Source organism: Ctenopharyngodon idella, chromosome 7 (genome assembly GCF_019924925.1).
Source record: "Ctenopharyngodon idella isolate HZGC_01 chromosome 7, HZGC01, whole genome shotgun sequence".
In the NCBI taxonomy this organism is placed as follows: Eukaryota; Metazoa; Chordata; class Actinopteri; order Cypriniformes; family Xenocyprididae; genus Ctenopharyngodon; species Ctenopharyngodon idella.
Window position 1 is genome coordinate 46,977,948 of NC_067226.1, and position 19,530 is coordinate 46,997,477.

A 19,530-nucleotide genomic window follows, 5' to 3' on the forward strand; every position below is an offset into this window, starting at 1 on the left:
GATGGGGAAACCCCGTTACTAGGGTGGACAAATCACAGTTTTTAATTATGTCATGTTTATGATGTTACATGACTAGGTAGACTGTCAGGTTGGCAAGAAACGCTTTACTGGTCTCTACTCCAAAATAGGCCAAATAATGCCTGACTGAAAACATTTTATACTGTAGGGTTGTAAAGTCATTATGTATTATTCATACATACATACATACTTTTTATCTGTATCATTGTTCCTGCAAATATTCTAATGTACCATGACATAATAGTACCTACCTAATCCTGTTACTGTAATATGATTGGCTCAGTGAAAATATGTTCTTTCAGGCCTTATCTGTTAATTTGCTTATCTATTAAACTAGTAGAGAGGTGTAACATGGACGCCTCTCTTTCTCTCTCACGACTGCCATCTTTTGGAGAAAGTGAGAAGAGCAGCTGTCATTTACAGTCATGAAATCAAAACTGACAGTTCTTTTTTTTTTTTTTAATGAAATATTTCAGTGTTTGTTATAATTGATTTACATCATTATTATTTTTTTTAATTCAAAAGCCCTCATGATCTTTAACCCTCATGATTTCTGGTTACAGCCTGTATGGTCCGGGTCAAATTCACCCTGATTGGATTCAATACAATTCCCCAAAAATCACACTATGAAAAAACACACACAATCATGATTAACTTTTAATATCAATACTTTATTCACACACTACAAAGAATAAATATCTGAATTTATGATTTATTTTCAAGACCGCTCCTCCCCGCACCTGTACATTAATAGCAATAATATCTTAGTCTAAACCTAAAGTAATCTTGACAAACTATATATCGTTTGAAAGCTTTCTGACTCTAGTTTTCATATTTGGTGACTGATTCTCAAAAGAAATGACAGAGCAATAGATAAATAGCGATAGATTCTTCATTTGTGATGTGGTGCCAAACTATAAGACACGCACTGATTCTTTCTGTATGTTTTTTGTGTGTTTTAGGGATTGAATTCAAATCAGATATTAACATTACTGCCAAAACTACTTCTGAATAGGAAGTCTACTTCATATATATTTTGAAAAGTATGGAAAAATATGGTTCAGATCACTCAAACCATAAATGGAAACTGAAGAGTCCTTATATGGTCACCGGTGGAGTCTGGATGTCATCTAGTGGAGAAGTTTGGTACTGCGCACAAAACATCTTACTGAAAGTTGTTTTGTTTTTTTGAGATAACCTAAAATTCAGCACAGAACTTGTTCAGATATTTAACGATTATTATGATTTTCTTGAAGTTTTAGAGTTTTGTAAAATATATATTTTATATATTTTAAATTTTCATAAACCTTTTTTTTAAACTTTACTTTTACAACTTTTGTTACTTCTACAATAATCTGTGAAGTGTTGCCTTTACAAAGATACCAAACTTCAGTCTGATCAAGATTTTTAACAATTTAAGTTAGAAAAGTCATTTTCATATTTATGCTCAAAAAGTGGGACAGACAGTAAACAGGTAAAACAACTTTATATTTTCACAAACTTTGAAAATAAAAGGTTGTTAAACTCAGTAAGACACTGGCACTTCAGGACTAGAGCTGAGGAGTTCAGACATACAACACAGAAGTGTTTTGTATTTTGTGTCTGTAGTTGATTTTGAACAGCTGTCTATACGGGCCAAACTGACCCACGAACAGTACGAACGTATACAATTTCTGTATGCACATTTCACAACACATCAGCATGTTGAAATGCATGTTCATGACCCTAAATGAGAAAAAGTCACAAAATTTCAAGAAAAACAATGTAGGTTAAAAGTAATGGTAGCTAATTTTTACCATTTGTGGCTGACAAAATATTTTTTTGTATTGAAATAAGTGGTGGAAATCTCCTTTAGCTTCATAGGGTAGTAAAGAACTAAAATAACAAAATATAAGAAAAAAATGTTATTGTTTTGAGTTTGTACAGTTGCCTTAAAACATTAAAATATGTGGGTCAAATTGACCCGCGAACATCACGAACATAACCATAATAGCGTGTATGTCAAAACACATCAGCGTGTTGAAACTTTGCATGCATGTTCATGACCCTAAATGAGAAAAAGTCACAAAATTAAAAAACAACTGATGTTTCCAAAAACTCAATGTCAAAACTGGTCAAAATGACCCGCAACAGTACATGAGGGTTAATTTAATTAATTAAAAATTTTTTTTTAGTTTATTATTATTATTTTATTTATTTATTTGACGATTTTTACACTTTCTTTAGACTTTTCCACTTATAAGTCAACAAAAATGATTCATTCATCAATCAGACATCACTGGCTGTCGACAACATTTGTCCAATGGCTCTGATTGACATACTGGATTCAGGATCAAAAGTACAAGGAGTACTGTTTCAGATTGGTACAATAAACAGTTTATTTCCATTTCAAATAGGTCATAGAAATAATAATAATAAAAAAAAAACAGTGACAAAAACAGTTCCCTTGCTTTGCCAGGCTCGGTTCTGTTGTACTTCTGCTTGACACATGGAGAAAACAAAGAAACAACATCATGACACTGAGATGAAACCGTAGATAGACAGGAATGTGATGCGACAAAACTCCATGTAAGAAACAAATGAGACGAGTTACGGTTCCACAAAATCAAATCATCAAACACTTTCACATTCCAACATTCTGAACTTCTTCTAGTGATTCTGACATCATTGAGTGCTAATCGTTCCATCCGGAGGGAATAAACTATGATACTGAGCGGAGGTTTCAGCACCCCTCAGCGAATCACCAGTCAGTGAGGTTAAGGAAGTTTTTATGCGGATAGTTTTAGTCACAAGACTAGACTAACGAGAGGCATGAGATGCATCAGCTAAGTGGACAGGCGATGGGTCTCAAGTGACTATTAGTAGGTACATTTCTAAAGCTTAAACTTCATTTAAACGAGGAGGACAGACATGATGTTTAAGCATGTAAACTATGGACAGAGTCTCCCAGCAACATCTGTGCATAGAGTTTGGGTTCCCCAAAACAAAATACATAGTATAAAGTCACAAAAAACTGAACACTGCAACATTTTTGCACAAAGATGACGTCTTCCCTGGGAAAAGACGCAGTGACCAAAGTGGCCATGCTATGAGATGAGGACCCGTGTCTAAAACTGCCTCAGTGAAATGCTAGGACGAGTCCTCCTGGGCGTCTGGAGCAGTGCCGTTACTGGCCAGTAGGGGTGCTTGTGGCGAAATGGAGACCTTGAACGGCATGGCATCTTTGGCGAGCATCTTTTTGGTGGCGCTGACGAGACGGGAATAGTTATCCCGGTTGTACTCGGAGCTGTGAGGTTGTGTGCGCAGCAGGGGTGGGTTGTCCCGGTTCACGCGGGAGAGGAAGAGAGGAGGACGCCGCTGTCGCTCTCCGTCTTTCAGTGAGTCCGGCAGCGGTTTGTGTTTGCTCTCTGGCAGCAGCATGATGCACAGGACGGAGAGAACAGCGAAGGAGGCGAAGACCACGTGATGCAGGAAATAGCCTCCGTTATTCTGCAGCTCCATCAGAGACGACGCAGCCATTCCCACGCAGCCGGCGGCCATGATCAGACCCAGAGTCCCGCCACTGAGGGAGACACACAGTTAAAAACACAAATAACAATCGGTCTACTATTGGTCTACTATGGGTTAATGCTCAAGTGATATAGGGTTTTCTCTTTCATTTTGAAGGGGTCATGATAGGAGACATCAAAATGTCTTGTTTGGATATTGCGGGATGGCTGTATGGAAGCTTGTTTCTGCCATGAAATAAAAAATAATGAAGGTAATTGCGACTTTTTATCTCAGAATTGCATGATATAAACTCAAATGTGAGTTAAAGTCAGACTTGCGAGATATAAAGTCAGACTTGCGAGATATAAAGTCAGACTTGCGAGATATAAAGTCAGACTTGCGAGATATAAAGTCAGACTTGCGAGATATAAAGTCAGACTTGCGAGTTATAAAGTCAGACTTGCGAGATATAAAGTCAGACTTGCGAGTTTTAAAGTCAGACTTGCGAGTTTTAAAGTCAGACTTGCGAGTTTTAAAGTCAGACTTGCGAGTTTTAAAGTCAGACTTGCGAGTTTTAAAGTCAGACTTGCGAGTTTTAAAGTCAGAATTGCGAGATATAAAGTCAGAATTGCGAGATATAAAGTCAGAATTGCGAGTTTTAAAGTCAGAATTGCGTGATATAAAGTCAGAATTGCGAGATATAAAGTCAAAATTGCGAGTTTTAAAGTCAGAATTGCGAGATATAAAGTCAGAATTGTGAGATATAAAGTCAGAATTGCGAGTTTTAAAGTCAGAATTGCGAGTTATAAAGTCAGAATTGCGTGATATAAAGTCAGAATTGCGAGTTTTAAAGTCAGAATTGCGAGATATAAAGTCAGAATTGCGAGATATAAAGTCAGAATTGCGAGTTTTAAAGTCAGAATTGCGAGATATAAAGTCAGAATTGCGAGTTTTAAAGTCAGACTTGCGTGATATAAAGTCAGACTTGCGAGATATAAAGTCAGACTTGCGAGATATAAAGTCAGACTTGCGTGATATAAAGTCAGAATTGCGAGATATAAAGTCAGACTTGCGAGTTTTAAAGTCAGAATTGCGAGATATAAAGTCAGAATTGCGAGTTATAAAGTCAGAATTGCGAGATATAAAGTCAGAATTGCGTGATATAAAGTCAGAATTGCGAGATATAAAGTCAGAATTGCGAGATATAAAGTCAGAATTGCGAGTTTTAAAGTCAGAATTGCGAGATATAAAGTCAGAATTGCGAGTTTTAAAGTCAGAATTGCGTGATATATGAGTTTACTGAAGTGGCTGTTTATAATAAACCCACATTCGTGAGCAGAGAAATCAAGTATCTTACCTGACACTGATACTAGAATGATCAGTCTTTGTAGTTTCTGCGCTTTGGTTCTAACTATTAATTTTATAATTTTATTTTTTCATCAGATACCATCTATACTGAAGTGAAATTAAAGCATGCGGAATATTGGTGTGCAAACAGTAGCTCAGGTGGGTCAAAAACACACGAGGAGAAGCGTTAGAATAACACAACATCAGCATTCGGACGGGATTTGATTTCTCAGAGGACTGTTGAGTTTGCCAAAAACAGCAGGTAATTTTCCCTGGAATTTTACTGAGGTTGTGTGAGAAAAAAAACAAACAAAAAAAACAGACATGGCAGATTCAGACAGGATTAAAATCACGAAGTAGACACGAGAAACACAAATTTCTCCAACGTCCTCCATTCTAAAAATGAAAATATTAGTATTTTGAAACTGACAACAAAAATGTAAAATATTGACAAATATCATCACAATTGTGTATGAAAGCTGGTATATTGCTGGAGCTTACCGCACAACAGTGGGCATGACTTCACTGCCGAAGAACACGCTGAGCATGGCCAACGCCTGAGAGGAGAGGAGACCCACTACTGACAGAACCAGAACCTAGCCCTCCATGCAGGTCTTTGAGAGAGAGAGAGAGAGAGAGAGAGAGAGAGAGAGAGAGAGAGAGAGAGAGAGAGAGAGAGAGAGAGCGAGAGCGAGAGAGAGTCAGTAATCTTTCAGCAGAAACCAAAATCTCCAGGATAGATTGAAATGCAACTCTGCATTAGAGCCATAAATTCAAAAGGCTTTCAAAATTTGTTTGTTGCAAAACATTCTGAGATTGCCTTTTCCATGAAGGATATATTTCATATAGTGTGTTTGAGTTCTGCTAAAACGAGTTATAATAGGGGTGTGAATGTTTGAGTGGACAGTGAATCAATTAGATTCATGACTCATAGGCTTTTGATTCGATTCAGGAACAATTCGATTTGAGATGATTCACAAGGAGATAGGATTCAATTACTGATTTGATTCTGCAATTTTTTTAAGTGCATTCATAGAATTATTTCACCCTCAGGTTGTGTTTTGGGTAATTATCACATCGGACTAAAATTTACTGACTTTACTCACCCAGGGTATAACTACTTCCCCAACATCTTTTGAGTATTTTTGTAATTTTTGTGTTTTTTCCACACACCTTGTTACACTTGTAGTGTTCCAGGTCAAAAATGACCGGCCTACAAAAGATAGCTTGTAAATCACTCGTTATGCTTTATTATCACCAATTTTTGAATTCAAACTTGTTTTATTTCAATTAGGACAGGTTTTGTATTTCTTTTTTAAACTGATTGATTGTCGACCTCATTGTTCTGAGGTTATATTGGTCAAAAACGCCCATTGAAAATGAATGGGGGAGTCGAAAATCAGAGAAACATTTAGTGTTCAGGAGCGTGTTCATCATGTTCATGTTCACACGTGTGTGCTTGCAAAGGCCTTGGACCTGTGCATGTGTCGATACATGTGCGCACACACATTCATGTACACAAACAAACTACTTTGAGTTTTACAGGCTTTCTTTTTCACAGAGATGAACTTTATCCTCAGATCAATGAGGCCTTCGATCAATCAGTTTCAAAAATAAATACAAAACCTGTCCTAACTGAAAGAAAACAAGCTGACAAAAAGATTTATTTTTGGTGATAATATAGTATAACGAGTGATTTGCAAGCAAATTTTAAAAGGCTGGTCATATTTGACCGGGAACACACAAGGTGTTACACAGGATAAGGGTTAGATGCTTCCCCTAATGCGTCTTTAAGTCAGGTGGCGAATTACACAGCGACCTTCAGGCGGTCAGAGAGTCCACTGTTAGATCATGTATAATCCTTAATGATGTTACATCACTTTATTTTGATAGCCTATAAAAGTTGCTATATGTAGAAATTTAAATAAAGGCTTTAAAAGTACTGTTAGTTCATGTTAACTATCGTGTAGGATAGAGTTCATGTATAGGCAACACAACCTTAGTAACAAACGCAACTTTCACACGCATGATTGACAGATAAACCACACGCTCTTTCAGTTTTGTGGTCATTTCAGCAAAAGGTTTGCTTCGTACATTCAGTTTAAAGGCATAAAGTCAAATTTCATCATTCAACAGAACTGTGCGCATGCATTTTAGACACTTACGTTATGTTTTTGCAATAAATGCACATCTTTGAATAAGCAGGGTTTTCACCAGAACAAACGACTCAAAGATTGACGCACATGCATCATCAGGATTTGTAATCGACGCACGGAGAAAACGAGTGAATCCTCACACCCTTAGTTATCAGGCAGCACAGTTTCATTAGAACAGCATCGTGTCACGCTGGAAGAGGGACTTACACTGAGTGAGGGCCAGCAGCAGCAGTGAAGACAGACCCGTGACGATGGCCGACAGCAGCAGCATCCCCCTGCGGCCGAAGCGGTCCACAGACACACAGAGGAAGATGCAGGCCAGAGCTCCGGTCAACACGCGCAGGAAGTAGCTGAAGTAGAAGTGAGGCGAGTAGATATGCAGGTTACGTGTGAAGCAGTACTGGATTCCTGTGCCGATGAAGCTGAGGGTGACAGGAGAACATTTTCACTCGAATCAGAACGAAATAAGTTTTTTAAAATCGCATTTTTAAAAGGGGTCATATGATGCTTTTTAACGTTCTGCCCAAGTCAGGCTTGCAAAAGACATTATTAACTGTTTGTGTTTACAATTGCTTGCTGAAGCTTGTGATTATAGTAAGGGGCGTTACATTTCCGACACACGCTTGAGGTGATTGGCCAATCACAACACACTGGGCCAGCTGGCCAATCAGAGCACTCTGGGCTTTTGGGGGCGGGGCTTTGTAGAAACCAGAACTCAATCAGAGCGTTTCAGACAGACTGGGAATAGAGGTGCTGCAATAATGCATAGTATGTGAAACACTAAAGCATGTAAACCGACTCTATTACACCCAATAAACAAACTTATAGCATCATGTGACCCCTTTAAAGCAAATAAATGTGTCCAAATATATCTGGACTAAAACCGTGAAGCAGCAAAAGCATGTTGAGAGGTCTGTATATGACACATGACAACTGATATTTTCCAAATACTTCAAATATGTTTACATAATACACACAAATCAATGCTATTGTTAGCAGGACTCACATTTGCATATTATTTGTGCAAAATGCAAATCAATTCCAAATCATATGATGCTGAAGATGTTCAGAAGATTTTTGAAAAGTTCATGCTTTGTTGGCTAATATTACCCACAACCCCTTTCTCATTGGAGTTTGTGTTGATTCACTTGTGTCCAATTGTTTAAAAATAGTGATTTCCTCAGCACTTTTTATTATTACATACTCAAATGTGTAACAGAAGTATGAGATTGGCGTGCAGCCACGGTTTCTATTGTAACTCACAGAGTGAAACCCAGAATGAGGCAGTTTTTCCAGATGACTCTGGTGTGACGCAACTCTACCACATGATGATACTCTGACTGGACGTCTTCAGGGAATGCCTCATCTATCTCTACAGAGAGAGGGAAGCAATTAGAGAGTTAAAGAGGAAAGACAGATGGCAGAGTAGATTTCTGACCAGCACATTCCAAGGATAATTCTCAGGGAGGGACGGGCTCGATTCCTCAATTTAAACACCCTAAATAGGTCTATTCACCATCCATGATGGGTCTTGATTTGTCGTAATGTGATTCAGCCAGTGAGCTGGGATATCATTATTGAACAAAAAACAAAACAAAACAAAAAAAACACAAGAAACAAAAAGCAGTCTTATCATGAGACCAACGATACCCTCAAGGGCTTCATTAAATCCTGTGAAAAGTATAATCACACCCTAACAGCTCAGCCGATTGATTAGAGAGTGTTAAAGCCATAAAATATCTCTGATCATAACTGGGATTGTCTCAAATGCCGCTCTCAGGCTTCGGGGTCTTCAACACCACATTCTGGTGAACAAGCTGCATAGACTGTTGGGTAGTAATTAGGGGTGGGCATTATGCCAAAAATATCATACAGATTTACGAATTTTCACAATTTTTGGGTTGGTTTTACTATTTTGCAAGTGACTGAGCACTACAGCCAAACATAAACCAACTGTTTTATGTTAACCGTGTGTGTATTTGACCGTGTGTATAAGACGCAAAGATAACTTAGTTTAGTACTCGCACGCTGTTTGACAGGCTTTTAGTGTGCGCGCTTTGGGTGTACATGCTCAGATAATAAAATGTTTAACCGGCAAGGCTTCTTTCATGATCAAAAATTGTGATAACGCACACCCCAAATACAGGAAATACATTATACAAGTAGACAAGTGGTCAAGTGTGGGTACTGGGACAGGCCCACTGGGTCTCAGGCTACAGATATACAGTATACAAGAGAATGTGGCATATATAAACCCACAACATTAAACTATAGTTTTGTTTTTTGATGTTTGGGAGGCTGAGATTCGTACCTGAGAGCAGTGTTTCAGCAGGGAAGAGCTCATCACTCACACACAACCCATTCCGTACGGAAAAAGACTGGAGACACTTCTTTGCTTGAGGAATCTGAGACGTGGCCAAGAGCCAACGAGGAGATTCTGGGAACACTGAAGCACAGCTTGTGTGCGCAATACACACACACACACACACACACACACACACACACACACACACACACACACACACACACAGAGAACAGTTTAAGTAAAAATACAATGAATAGGCAATATAGTGCATATATATAGCAAAATGCTCCCCTCTAAGTTCATTTCTAAGTGTAAGGACAGCATTTATATGACTCACCACCAATAGGACAGCAGTAGCAGCAGGGGCAGTGTGGTGACAGCCTGAAGTACTGGCCAATCACGGCAAAGCACTGCAAGCCCCGGCAACAAAAGCTCTGCAAACACCGCAAAGAAGCCACTGACCATAGACACCATGAGTCTGTGAGACGGGTCACACCATTCCAGTCCTGGGCCATGTAGAAAAAAAAAAAAGAGGAATAAAGTGAAAAGAGAGACAATAGTGACACTGTGTCCTAACCAGACACAGACAAATCAATCACAAATCACAGCCAATCAGAGGAGCGTGTGGGCGGAGTCTTTCTGCACTCGCAAACAAAATCGATCGAAAATCACAGCCAATCAGAAGTGCGTGTGGGCGGAGTCTCTCTACAAGCGGACTGCACTCAACCAAATTGATTCAAAATCACAGCCAATCAGAAGCATGTGGGCGGAGTCTCTCTGCAAGCACACTGCATTCACAACCAAATCAATCAAAAATCACAGCCAATCAGAAGAGCGAGTGGGCGGAGTCTCTCTACAAGCAGACTGCACTCAACCAAATTGATTCAAAATCACAGCCAATCAGAAGAGCGAGTGGGTGGAGTCTCTCTACAAGCGGACTGCACTCAACCAAATTGATTCAAAATCACAGCCAATCAGAAGAGCGAGTGGGCGGAGTCTCTCTACAAGCGGACTGCACTCAACCAAATTGATTCAAAATCACAGCCAATCAGAAGCTTGTGGGCGGAGTCTCTCTGCAAGCGCACTGCACTCACAACCAAATCAATCAAAAATCACAGCCAATCAGAAGAGTGAGTGGGCGGAGTCTCTCTGCAAACGCACTGCACTCACAACAGAATGGAGTACATCATCAAATTCATAAACATTATGCTATATTAACTTTATTAAAAATACATACTGAGTAACTGAAACAATCTTTGTCACCGAATAGACTTGTTTGTTCACAGTTTGAACATTCTCATTTCCTTTCATTTATTTTCATTATCTGAGGTGAATTATCCATTGTCACTTTCAGTACGGCTATAAAGGTCACACAAAATGACATTCATGGCTGGCAACTTTTTTTTTAAGAAATGCTGGCAGGGAAAGAGTTAACATTAAATAAAGCACATGATCAGTACTTGAGATTATCATTGTCATACTCTGTATGTTGTTGTTCTACTGAAAAAAAAAATAATTGGAAAATAGATCGGATAAAATAGAATCGTCGTGGCTGGATAGATCAAAAAACTCTAACTTGGAAAAGGTGCCTTTCGAGACTTGACCTGAAACCAGCAGAGGTGGAGTGATGCTGGAGAACTGACGCAGGACTGAGGTAAGCGATGACTTCTACACACGACCTCAGATGCTGATTGGCTGGATTAAATGAACATGTTCCTCCTGAACTTCTATTATGAACTCCATTATGATTGGTAAGAGCGACCTTAACTCTAGGAAAAAAGTCTGTCACTTCCTACAATCCCCTACACAACAGGAAGTCGTCTTGTCCTCTATCCGATTATTGTTCCTGAAGTCTTGCAGCACAATAGATCACTGAATCTACTCTTTCATTCTTTTCCCATCTGGCTTCAATTTTCATAAAATACAAGTAGAAATATTTCAGGATAAAAGTACTGCTGACTGACTATTGACTGAATTTATGTTTCTTATGATCTTAAACATTTTCAGATAACAAATATATAAATATAAACTCATAAGGAATATTTTTTTCATTTTAATGTTTTTGAAATAAGACTTCTGCTCACAAACGCAGCGTTTGTTTGATAAATACAGTAAAAACAGTAAAATTGTTAAATATTATTACAATGTAAAATAACTGTTTTCTATATGTATATATAGTAAAGTGTAATTTATTTCTGTGATCAAAGCTGAATTTTCAGCATCATTACTCCAGTTTTCAGTGTCACATGATCCTTCAGAAATCATTCTGATATGATGATTTGCTGCCTAATATCTTTGTAGAAACCATGATTTCATGTTTATTTGATGAATAGAAAGCATTTATTTGAAATAGAAATCTTTTGTAACATTATAAATGTCTTTACTGTTACTTTTGATCAATTTAATGTGTCTAAATCATACTTTTGAAGCGTCTCACAATTTCCACAAAAATATGAAGCAGCACAACATTGATAATAATCAGAAATGTTTCTTTATCATCAAATCAGCATATTAGAATGATTTCTGAAGGATCATGTGACACTGAAGACTGGAGTAATGAAGCTTTACCGTCAGAGGAATAAATTACACTTTAAAACATACTCAAATAGAAAACAGTTCTTTTAAAATTCTCACAATATTACTGTTTTTACTGTATTTTTGATCAAATAAACGGAGTCACTGTGAGCAGAAGAGACTTCTTACACAGTTCTCTAATAAACTAAATAAACTGTCAACAAAAGTCCAGCATACATGGAAACTCTTTCAACACTGTTACTGTAAAATGTGGACATAACAGTAATAAAGAATGTGTAGGTGTGTGTAGGCATCTGACTGGTACTGTATAGAAGCAAAAAATGTTAAATACGTCGATGGGCCGAGTGTGTGCGTGACTGTGTTTACATCCAGCTCTCTCCAATTCCTCGTCACACCCACACTTTTCCGCGAGAGCTCACGAAAGGGGTTTGCGTGTTGGAAAGACCATCAGCATGCACATACACTCTCAACTAACAATCACAGGAAGTGCGGGATGAGAACACAGACCTCTGGAAAGAACAGAGAGCAGATCTTGTCTGTTCTTCAGAACGCTTCACTATCAGCACTATCACAGAGAATCGGGACAGCAGACAGAATGCCCTGTGAGCTCTCCTCAGACAGTGATGAAACAGAGACAGATCTGAGGTTTGGAACAGTGTGTTCGTGAGATATAATTGGAATGCCGTGCACTGCTGTTCCCTGTCAATCGCCTGACCCTCCGCTGCAAACGGAGAAACTCCATGGAACATTCCAGACGGCCTCCTGCTGCTGCTCCAAACCAACATCCAGAAACAAGTACGACACTCCTTATCAGAAGTGTCCTATTGATCAAGAACTTCTGCTTCTACACACTATCAGTCGAAAGTCTAGGTGTATCTACTCGTTCTTTATCATCACTAATGTCCACAGTTTAGAATAACAGTGTTGAAAGAGTTTCACCGTTAGCTGCTTTTCTTAAACTTTATTTAGTTTGATAAAGAGTATGAATGTATCAGGGTTATTATCATTAACTAAAAGTATTAAATAGATTTCTGTTAACTGAAATAAAGCTGATAAATAAAAATAAAATATAAAAATATGTTGAAATTAAACAAAACTTATAAAAATTAAAAATGTTGCCAACAATAAACTGAAATACATTTTAGATGAAGCACTAAAATTATTAACTGGAAAATTAAAATTAATTACAATTAAATTAAACCTAAACAGCAATATTTAAGAAAGCAAAATAAAATAAAAAGACCTAATAAAACGACAAAAGCACAAGATTAACACGAAAACTAAAAATGTCAAAATAAACGGTAATTCAAAATATTAATAAAACTAAAATAAATATAACTAAAATAACACTGGTATGTTTGAGACTCTCAAATTCCTACTATTTATATTTGGCTAGTGTCACTTAAAAAGATTTTATTAAAGTTAGACATCAGCCTTCTTAATATTCCTCTGTTAATATTCTAATATTCATCTATTTATTATGAACAATACAGCAGGGGAAAAAAAAAATAAAAAATTCTAATGCATTTTTTGTAAGTATATAGAGTCGCTATTAGCGACCCAAAGTATGTAATTTTGTCACTGTCACTTGATGGAGGATCTGGAAGAGAAGCTGTCAGCGATCAAAATATGGATTTTGAAGATGAAAATGATAGTTTTGAGAATATGGTTGAGATTATGAGGCAGATGCTGAATGTACGGGGGAAATGAGCTCTGATGATGACACTGATGATGGGAAAAACATCTGCTCAAATTAATCCCTTCTAAGTTCCAAAAGGTAATGAAATATGCTTCATTTCATTCTTCCGTAGTTGTTATTAAAATATCAGGAGAGTTTTATAGTAGAGATGCACCGATTACAATTTTCTATTCCTATTCCTGTTTTTTTTTTTTTTTTTGTAAGTGTGACCCGCTGTTCCTGATTTTTGCCGATTCCGAAATATAATTGACAGCATAAACAAACAAAAATCTACTTCTCTTCAATGCAAAATTTTATTTACATAAAAAAAACCACAAGTGAAAAGTCAGTAATAAAATAAGAACAAATAAACAAGTTGCAAACAAATAAATACAATAGACTAAAGAGAGCTATGAAATAAACCCTGGTTAAGTTTTCAGCTAGGTCTAACAGTATATTCAGGTAAGAAATACTACAGAAATTAAATGTAAAATAACACTGGATAGACTTCATTGTAAAAATTAAATAATGCTTACAATTAAAGTCACAATAAGCAGCGAGTGATTTTCTCAGCAGGTTTATTAGGCTGCCGTCACTTTAAGAGCTTATGCACCGATCCAATATACTGATACACAACTTACGTTATGTTTCTCAACTATTTACGTTCCAAAACTGACTGTGTTTAACTAAATACTCGCCAAGATGGGCATTTTGACATAACTGTGTGAGTATTTGACCGTTTAAGAGCAATAAGCCACGAAAAACAACTTAATTTGATACTCGTGAGCTGTTTGAGAGGCGGCTTTATGTGCGCTCCTCTTACATAGATGGTGTGAGCGCGAAACCTGCAGGAATGAGTAAAAATTCGCAATACAAGAACTATTCAACCGGAGCGAATGAGATGAACGAGTGAGAGGTGGTGGGGTGTGTGTCAATTCTGTTGTGTGTGATACTGCAGAAAAGGAGCACTGGAACCGTTTCAGATATTTCAGTATCAATACGATATATTGATATTTTTGACAACACTAGTGTGTAATTAGGTTTGTTGTTCTGAATGTTTTCATGGTGGTTCCCCTGCGGTTTACTTTGGCCTTACAAGTATTAATTTCGAACTTTGTTGCTGCGTCCCAATTCGCATACTATCCGTCCTAAATAGTACTCAAAATTAGAATTGTGTCTTTACTCACAATGAAGAACTTTTAAGCCAACGACATGTTTACATGCAGCTGTGAGCATGAGCGTGGCTGAGACATTTTTGCCCGTGCCGCTGACAACAAAACGGACCGGCTCGGAATCAGAAAGACGTGAGATTGACCGACCGGTCACTGATCAGAGCCGATCATGTGGGAAATCGACCGATTCTGATCTCTAGCCGGTCGATCGGTGCATCTCTATTTTATACTAAATGCAGCAGTTAGAGATCCATCGGTGTTAGATACAGATCCGGGTCGCTAAAGACCTGAATATGTAATAGTACTTGTGTTTTATGGAAATTGATGGACAAATTTAGTAGTAGTTTCAGTGATCTATTGTGCTGCAAGTCTTCAGGAACAATAATCGGATGGAGGACAAGAGGACTTGCTGCTGTAGAGGATTGTAGGAAAACTTTTTGCCTAGTCAAATCAATCAAATATTGACCTGGAGCGAACAAGTATCTTACAAAACCACCTGTGTACAGCAAACAGACTTTAAGTCCTTTTGAGTCTTACAAAACTTATCAGCTGCAGAAGAGGTCACATGATGGAGTGTACTTACGTGCAATGTAAGATGACAAAAACACTCCGGCTAACGTTGAGCCTTGGAAGAGGCGGAGAAACGGGAAAGCAGAAGGACTGTTAGAAAGACAAGCCATGACTCCCAGAAGACCCGAGAGAAGCACTGACAGCAGCAGCGCACACCGACGACCCAACCTGAACACAAACACTGAGCGTTAGCATGATACAACAGCACATGTTTTACTCAAAATAAAGATATTTGGAGAATTCTGTTAGTGGTTATTCTGCTAGGACACTTGAGAACTGACTTCATTTTAACTTTGATCACATTTAGAACACAACTAGTATAAAAAGACTAATAATAATCTAGGAAGACCCACCAGTCACAGAGAGTGCCGAGCAGAATGTATCCCAGAGTCCAGCCCGTCATGAAACAGATGTGCTGGAGCGGGATCTTCCAGTAGTCGGCACACACTAAGTTCCACTGTCGGCATGCAGAGGAAACAGAGACACTTTCAATTTTTTCAAAATACCCTGTTGGAAAAATCAGGTAATGGTGGCTTACGGTGGTCAAGATGTTTTTGGAAAATGGCAGCTGGTTGTTTTCCATCCCTAACAAGCTTGACCGAGATGCTCTATCACGTCAAAGTCAGCTGATCAACCATCTATTGGACCAGATAATGACTATAAACCATTTAAAACTAGCTATAACCATCAGAAGGCGTTTGAGTTGGATATTACAGTAGGGTAAAGAAAAGTAATGTAAAAAAAAAAAAAAAAAGTAGGAATGCATGATATATTGGCCACCATATCGGTATCGGCCGATATATGTTCATTTTTAAAGTTATCGTTATCGGCCTGATAAGAAAATTTGGCTGATATATTAAAGCTGATAAATAATGGATTATTTCCTTCAGCTGAGACACTTCAGATGTGCACTGTTCACCATGATGGTTTTGAATTACTTGAAATATTATTGAGTCACTTCAGAAAGGAAAATACAGTTAAGTGCAACGTGTGCAGCGCAAGTCTGTCATATCGGCTACATGAGAACATTATAACTGTGTGCTTGGGACATGGATTTTAATGGTGAAACTTTTGTTTTTGTAATCAGGCTCTCAATAATTACTTAAAATCTTGGATTTAGATTTATCGGCTATTGGCTTTCAAATATAAAGAATTATCGGTATCGGCCAAAATCTCGGTGCATCCCAAAAAAAAAAAAAAAAGTAACAATTTTTAAAGAGAAATACATTTCCAAGTAAATAAAAGAATATAGAGTGTCACAGACACTGTGCTGATGTCAGTCAAACATATCCTTTTTTTAAATATTTGAAAACTGAAATCATTTAAACATTAGGGTCATTGACAAATAAGGTTTTAAAGTGTAAAAAAAAAAAAAACATAATGGAGATATAATTAATTTTGAAGTTTTATTAAGTGTTAAAAATGAGATTATGTGGTTTTTATAATCAATTAACACTGCTTTTGTCCTTTTTTACAAGATGGACAAAATCTGTCACCAAAAAAGTAATTCAGTTTAACCAAAATTTCGGTTTTACCGTATGATGACACTTTTGGTTATACCGAATGATGTTATTTTCAAACAATGCTAACAGGCTGATATCTAGCTAGCTAGCAAAAGGACAAATATTTTATATTTAGTACAAGTTTTTAAAATATTACAACATTTTCCATGTTTTATAGCGGTTGCACCGAATGACCTGATGTTTCGGGACATGCGTATGAGGAGTGAAAACATGAAATTATCAAATAGTTAAAAGAGAGTTAGTTACTTTGCTTCATGACCACGTGGTCCTTGCAAACATCTGAATGATGTCACATCCTGTCACATGATATTGACCGCATGACTTGATCCAAAATGGTGCCTTTATATTGGTTACTCCGAATGACATGAAATGAAAATTTTTCCGGACATTCTTTCTCATAACAAAGCAACGACTTCTACACACAATTTTAATACCATTTTGCACTATGTTGATATATGATGTTATAAAATCATGCCAGAATAAAAAAAATATATACATTATTACATTTTAAGATATTTTAATCACAAATGAAATGGCTGTATTGGCCTTTTAAGCCGAATGACCTTTGACACTTCAAAATCTTTAAAATATGTAGCAAAATATAATTAAAACCTTTTGGATTCAATAAAAGAGATCTAGTTGTACTACCTTACATACTTTGGATGTCAAATCTTTGTTTTTTATTATTATTATTAAGGCCTTTGGACAAAAAAATGACCCGTCACGTCATTGACCCTAATACAAAAACACCCACTAAATCTTAAGAAGGCTGACGATGTGTAGATGCGACTTTTTTATTATATAATCAACTTCTATTATTACATTACAGCTAATGTGAAGCCATGCAACTCCAGTTTTACAATCTTCCTCTGCCTTGTTCTGCTTCCAGAAGGATCTTCCTACAAACAAACCCATACAGACACGGAAAAAGCAGAAAAAGCTTCTTTTTTTCCATCATGGAAAAGGAAACATATTGCTAGTCAAGGCCACACGAAAAGCTCCCGGCTCCTTACGTCCTGTGGAACAGGAACTCGTTCACCACCGTTCCCTGTGCTTCTAATGATTCGTTCAGGGTCTCATAGATTATATATGCAGTTTTACGACTTCATAACCTATAATCTTAATCACAAACCATATAGTTAGTCAACAACAAAAACTACTAAGCTGTATGTAAGACAATTATGCGTAGCAGCATATTTTATATGGTTTATTACTGGATCATGTATGGTTAATACTAATCTAGATGGGTCAGCCTGACTAGTATGCAAATTACACTATTATTTAAATTTAGGAGGGTTTCTGGAATCACACCACATTAATTTAGCCATCTAAATGGGGACATCACAGAGACTTCTATTGTTTTATATACAGGCAACTAGTTATACTATAACCTAACCATAACAGAAAACTTTCTACATTTGTATATAAACAAACCTTTACATACTGTTTTTACAAAAAAGGGATTTGGGGGTATGAATTTGTCCACCAAATATGGTTAATCATGAATATGAAATGAAATATTGTTCTCGCAAATCTACCACCTGTGTCCCTTTTGCTTCTTTTTAATAAAAATCTATATATTAATAATCAAAACAATTAAAAGAATAGTTCATCATGTACTCACCGTCAAGTTTTTTCAAACCTGTATGATTTTTTCTTCTTCTGCTGAACAAAAAAAGAAGATATTTTGAAGAATGTTTGTAACCAAACAGTTGGACCCCATTGACTTCCATAGTAATTTTGTCTTCTTCTCCCATACTATGGAAGTCATCAACTGTTTGGTTACCCATATTCCTGTTTTGTGTTTATTATCAGAACAAAGAAACTCATACAGGTTTGAAACAACTTGAGGGTGAGTACATGGCAGAATTTTCTTTTTTGGGTGAACTATCCCTTTAAAACATAAATCTTACTGAAAGAGGTTTAAACAAGAGATTCGCGTCATACTTGAGTGAGCAGAATTGTTCGGTTCGCATACTAACCTCGGTCACTAAATTGTTCTGGAGTCCTGCGGGTTTGGCGTACTCCCATCCTCCAGTGCAGGGCACCACGTCCCGCGGCACATTCCCCGTGTAATTGCTTATATTCCCCGGGTACTTGTAAAGTTCGCAGTGGCTGAACCCGGACCCCTTCAGCCACGGGATGGTGAGATTGAGGTACGCTTGTCTGGAGAGGTTTCCAAGAAGAGAAGACGGTGGATCAGGTTTGCAGTGGTAAGACTCGGGAACGAGCGTGAAGAAAACATCGCTGAAAAGATTCAGCGACACAGCAAAGTTCGGAAACCAACTGAAAAGCGTTATGATCCTGTTGTATCGCCCATATCCACCGACCTGAGGGTATATTTTAGTTTCAAACTCCATAACTAGAGTCCTTATCGACGATAACAGCTGTTTTTCACAGACATTTCACCCTGGAGCGCTGGGAAATTAACTGCTGTCCACACACACACACACACACACACACACACACACACACACACACACACACACACACACACACACACACACGGACTGATAGTGATGTAGCACAGGTTCATTTGGAAAGAGTCACGTCAACGAAGCAGTTCATAGATCCGATTCACTGATTCTTTTTTTGAGCTTTCGCTGAAACTCTTGCGCAATATTGTTTCATTTTAGTAAAGTTATTCATCAAGTTCTTGAAAGTTGTGGCAACTGTTATGTTGTTTACAACATTGTTATTGTTATCAAAATATAAATTAATAATAATCATTATTTTC

The 19,530-nt window shown here is 37.4% G+C and overlaps 1 protein-coding gene across 1 annotated transcript; it reads right to left on the minus strand.

The window, feature by feature from the left end:
- Positions 1-2,371: 2,371 nt before the first annotated feature.
- Positions 2,372-19,486, minus strand: slc22a31 (solute carrier family 22 member 31). Its single transcript, XM_051901123.1, is given in 10 exon segments — positions 2,372-3,580; positions 5,356-5,450; positions 5,452-5,468; positions 7,218-7,432; positions 8,274-8,382; positions 9,322-9,467; positions 9,653-9,821; positions 15,284-15,438; positions 15,624-15,727; positions 18,776-19,486. Coding segments are annotated over 10 exon segments (1,821 nt in total). The 5' UTR covers positions 19,154-19,486; the 3' UTR covers positions 2,372-3,147.
- Between the last annotated feature and the right edge of the window lie 44 nt (positions 19,487-19,530).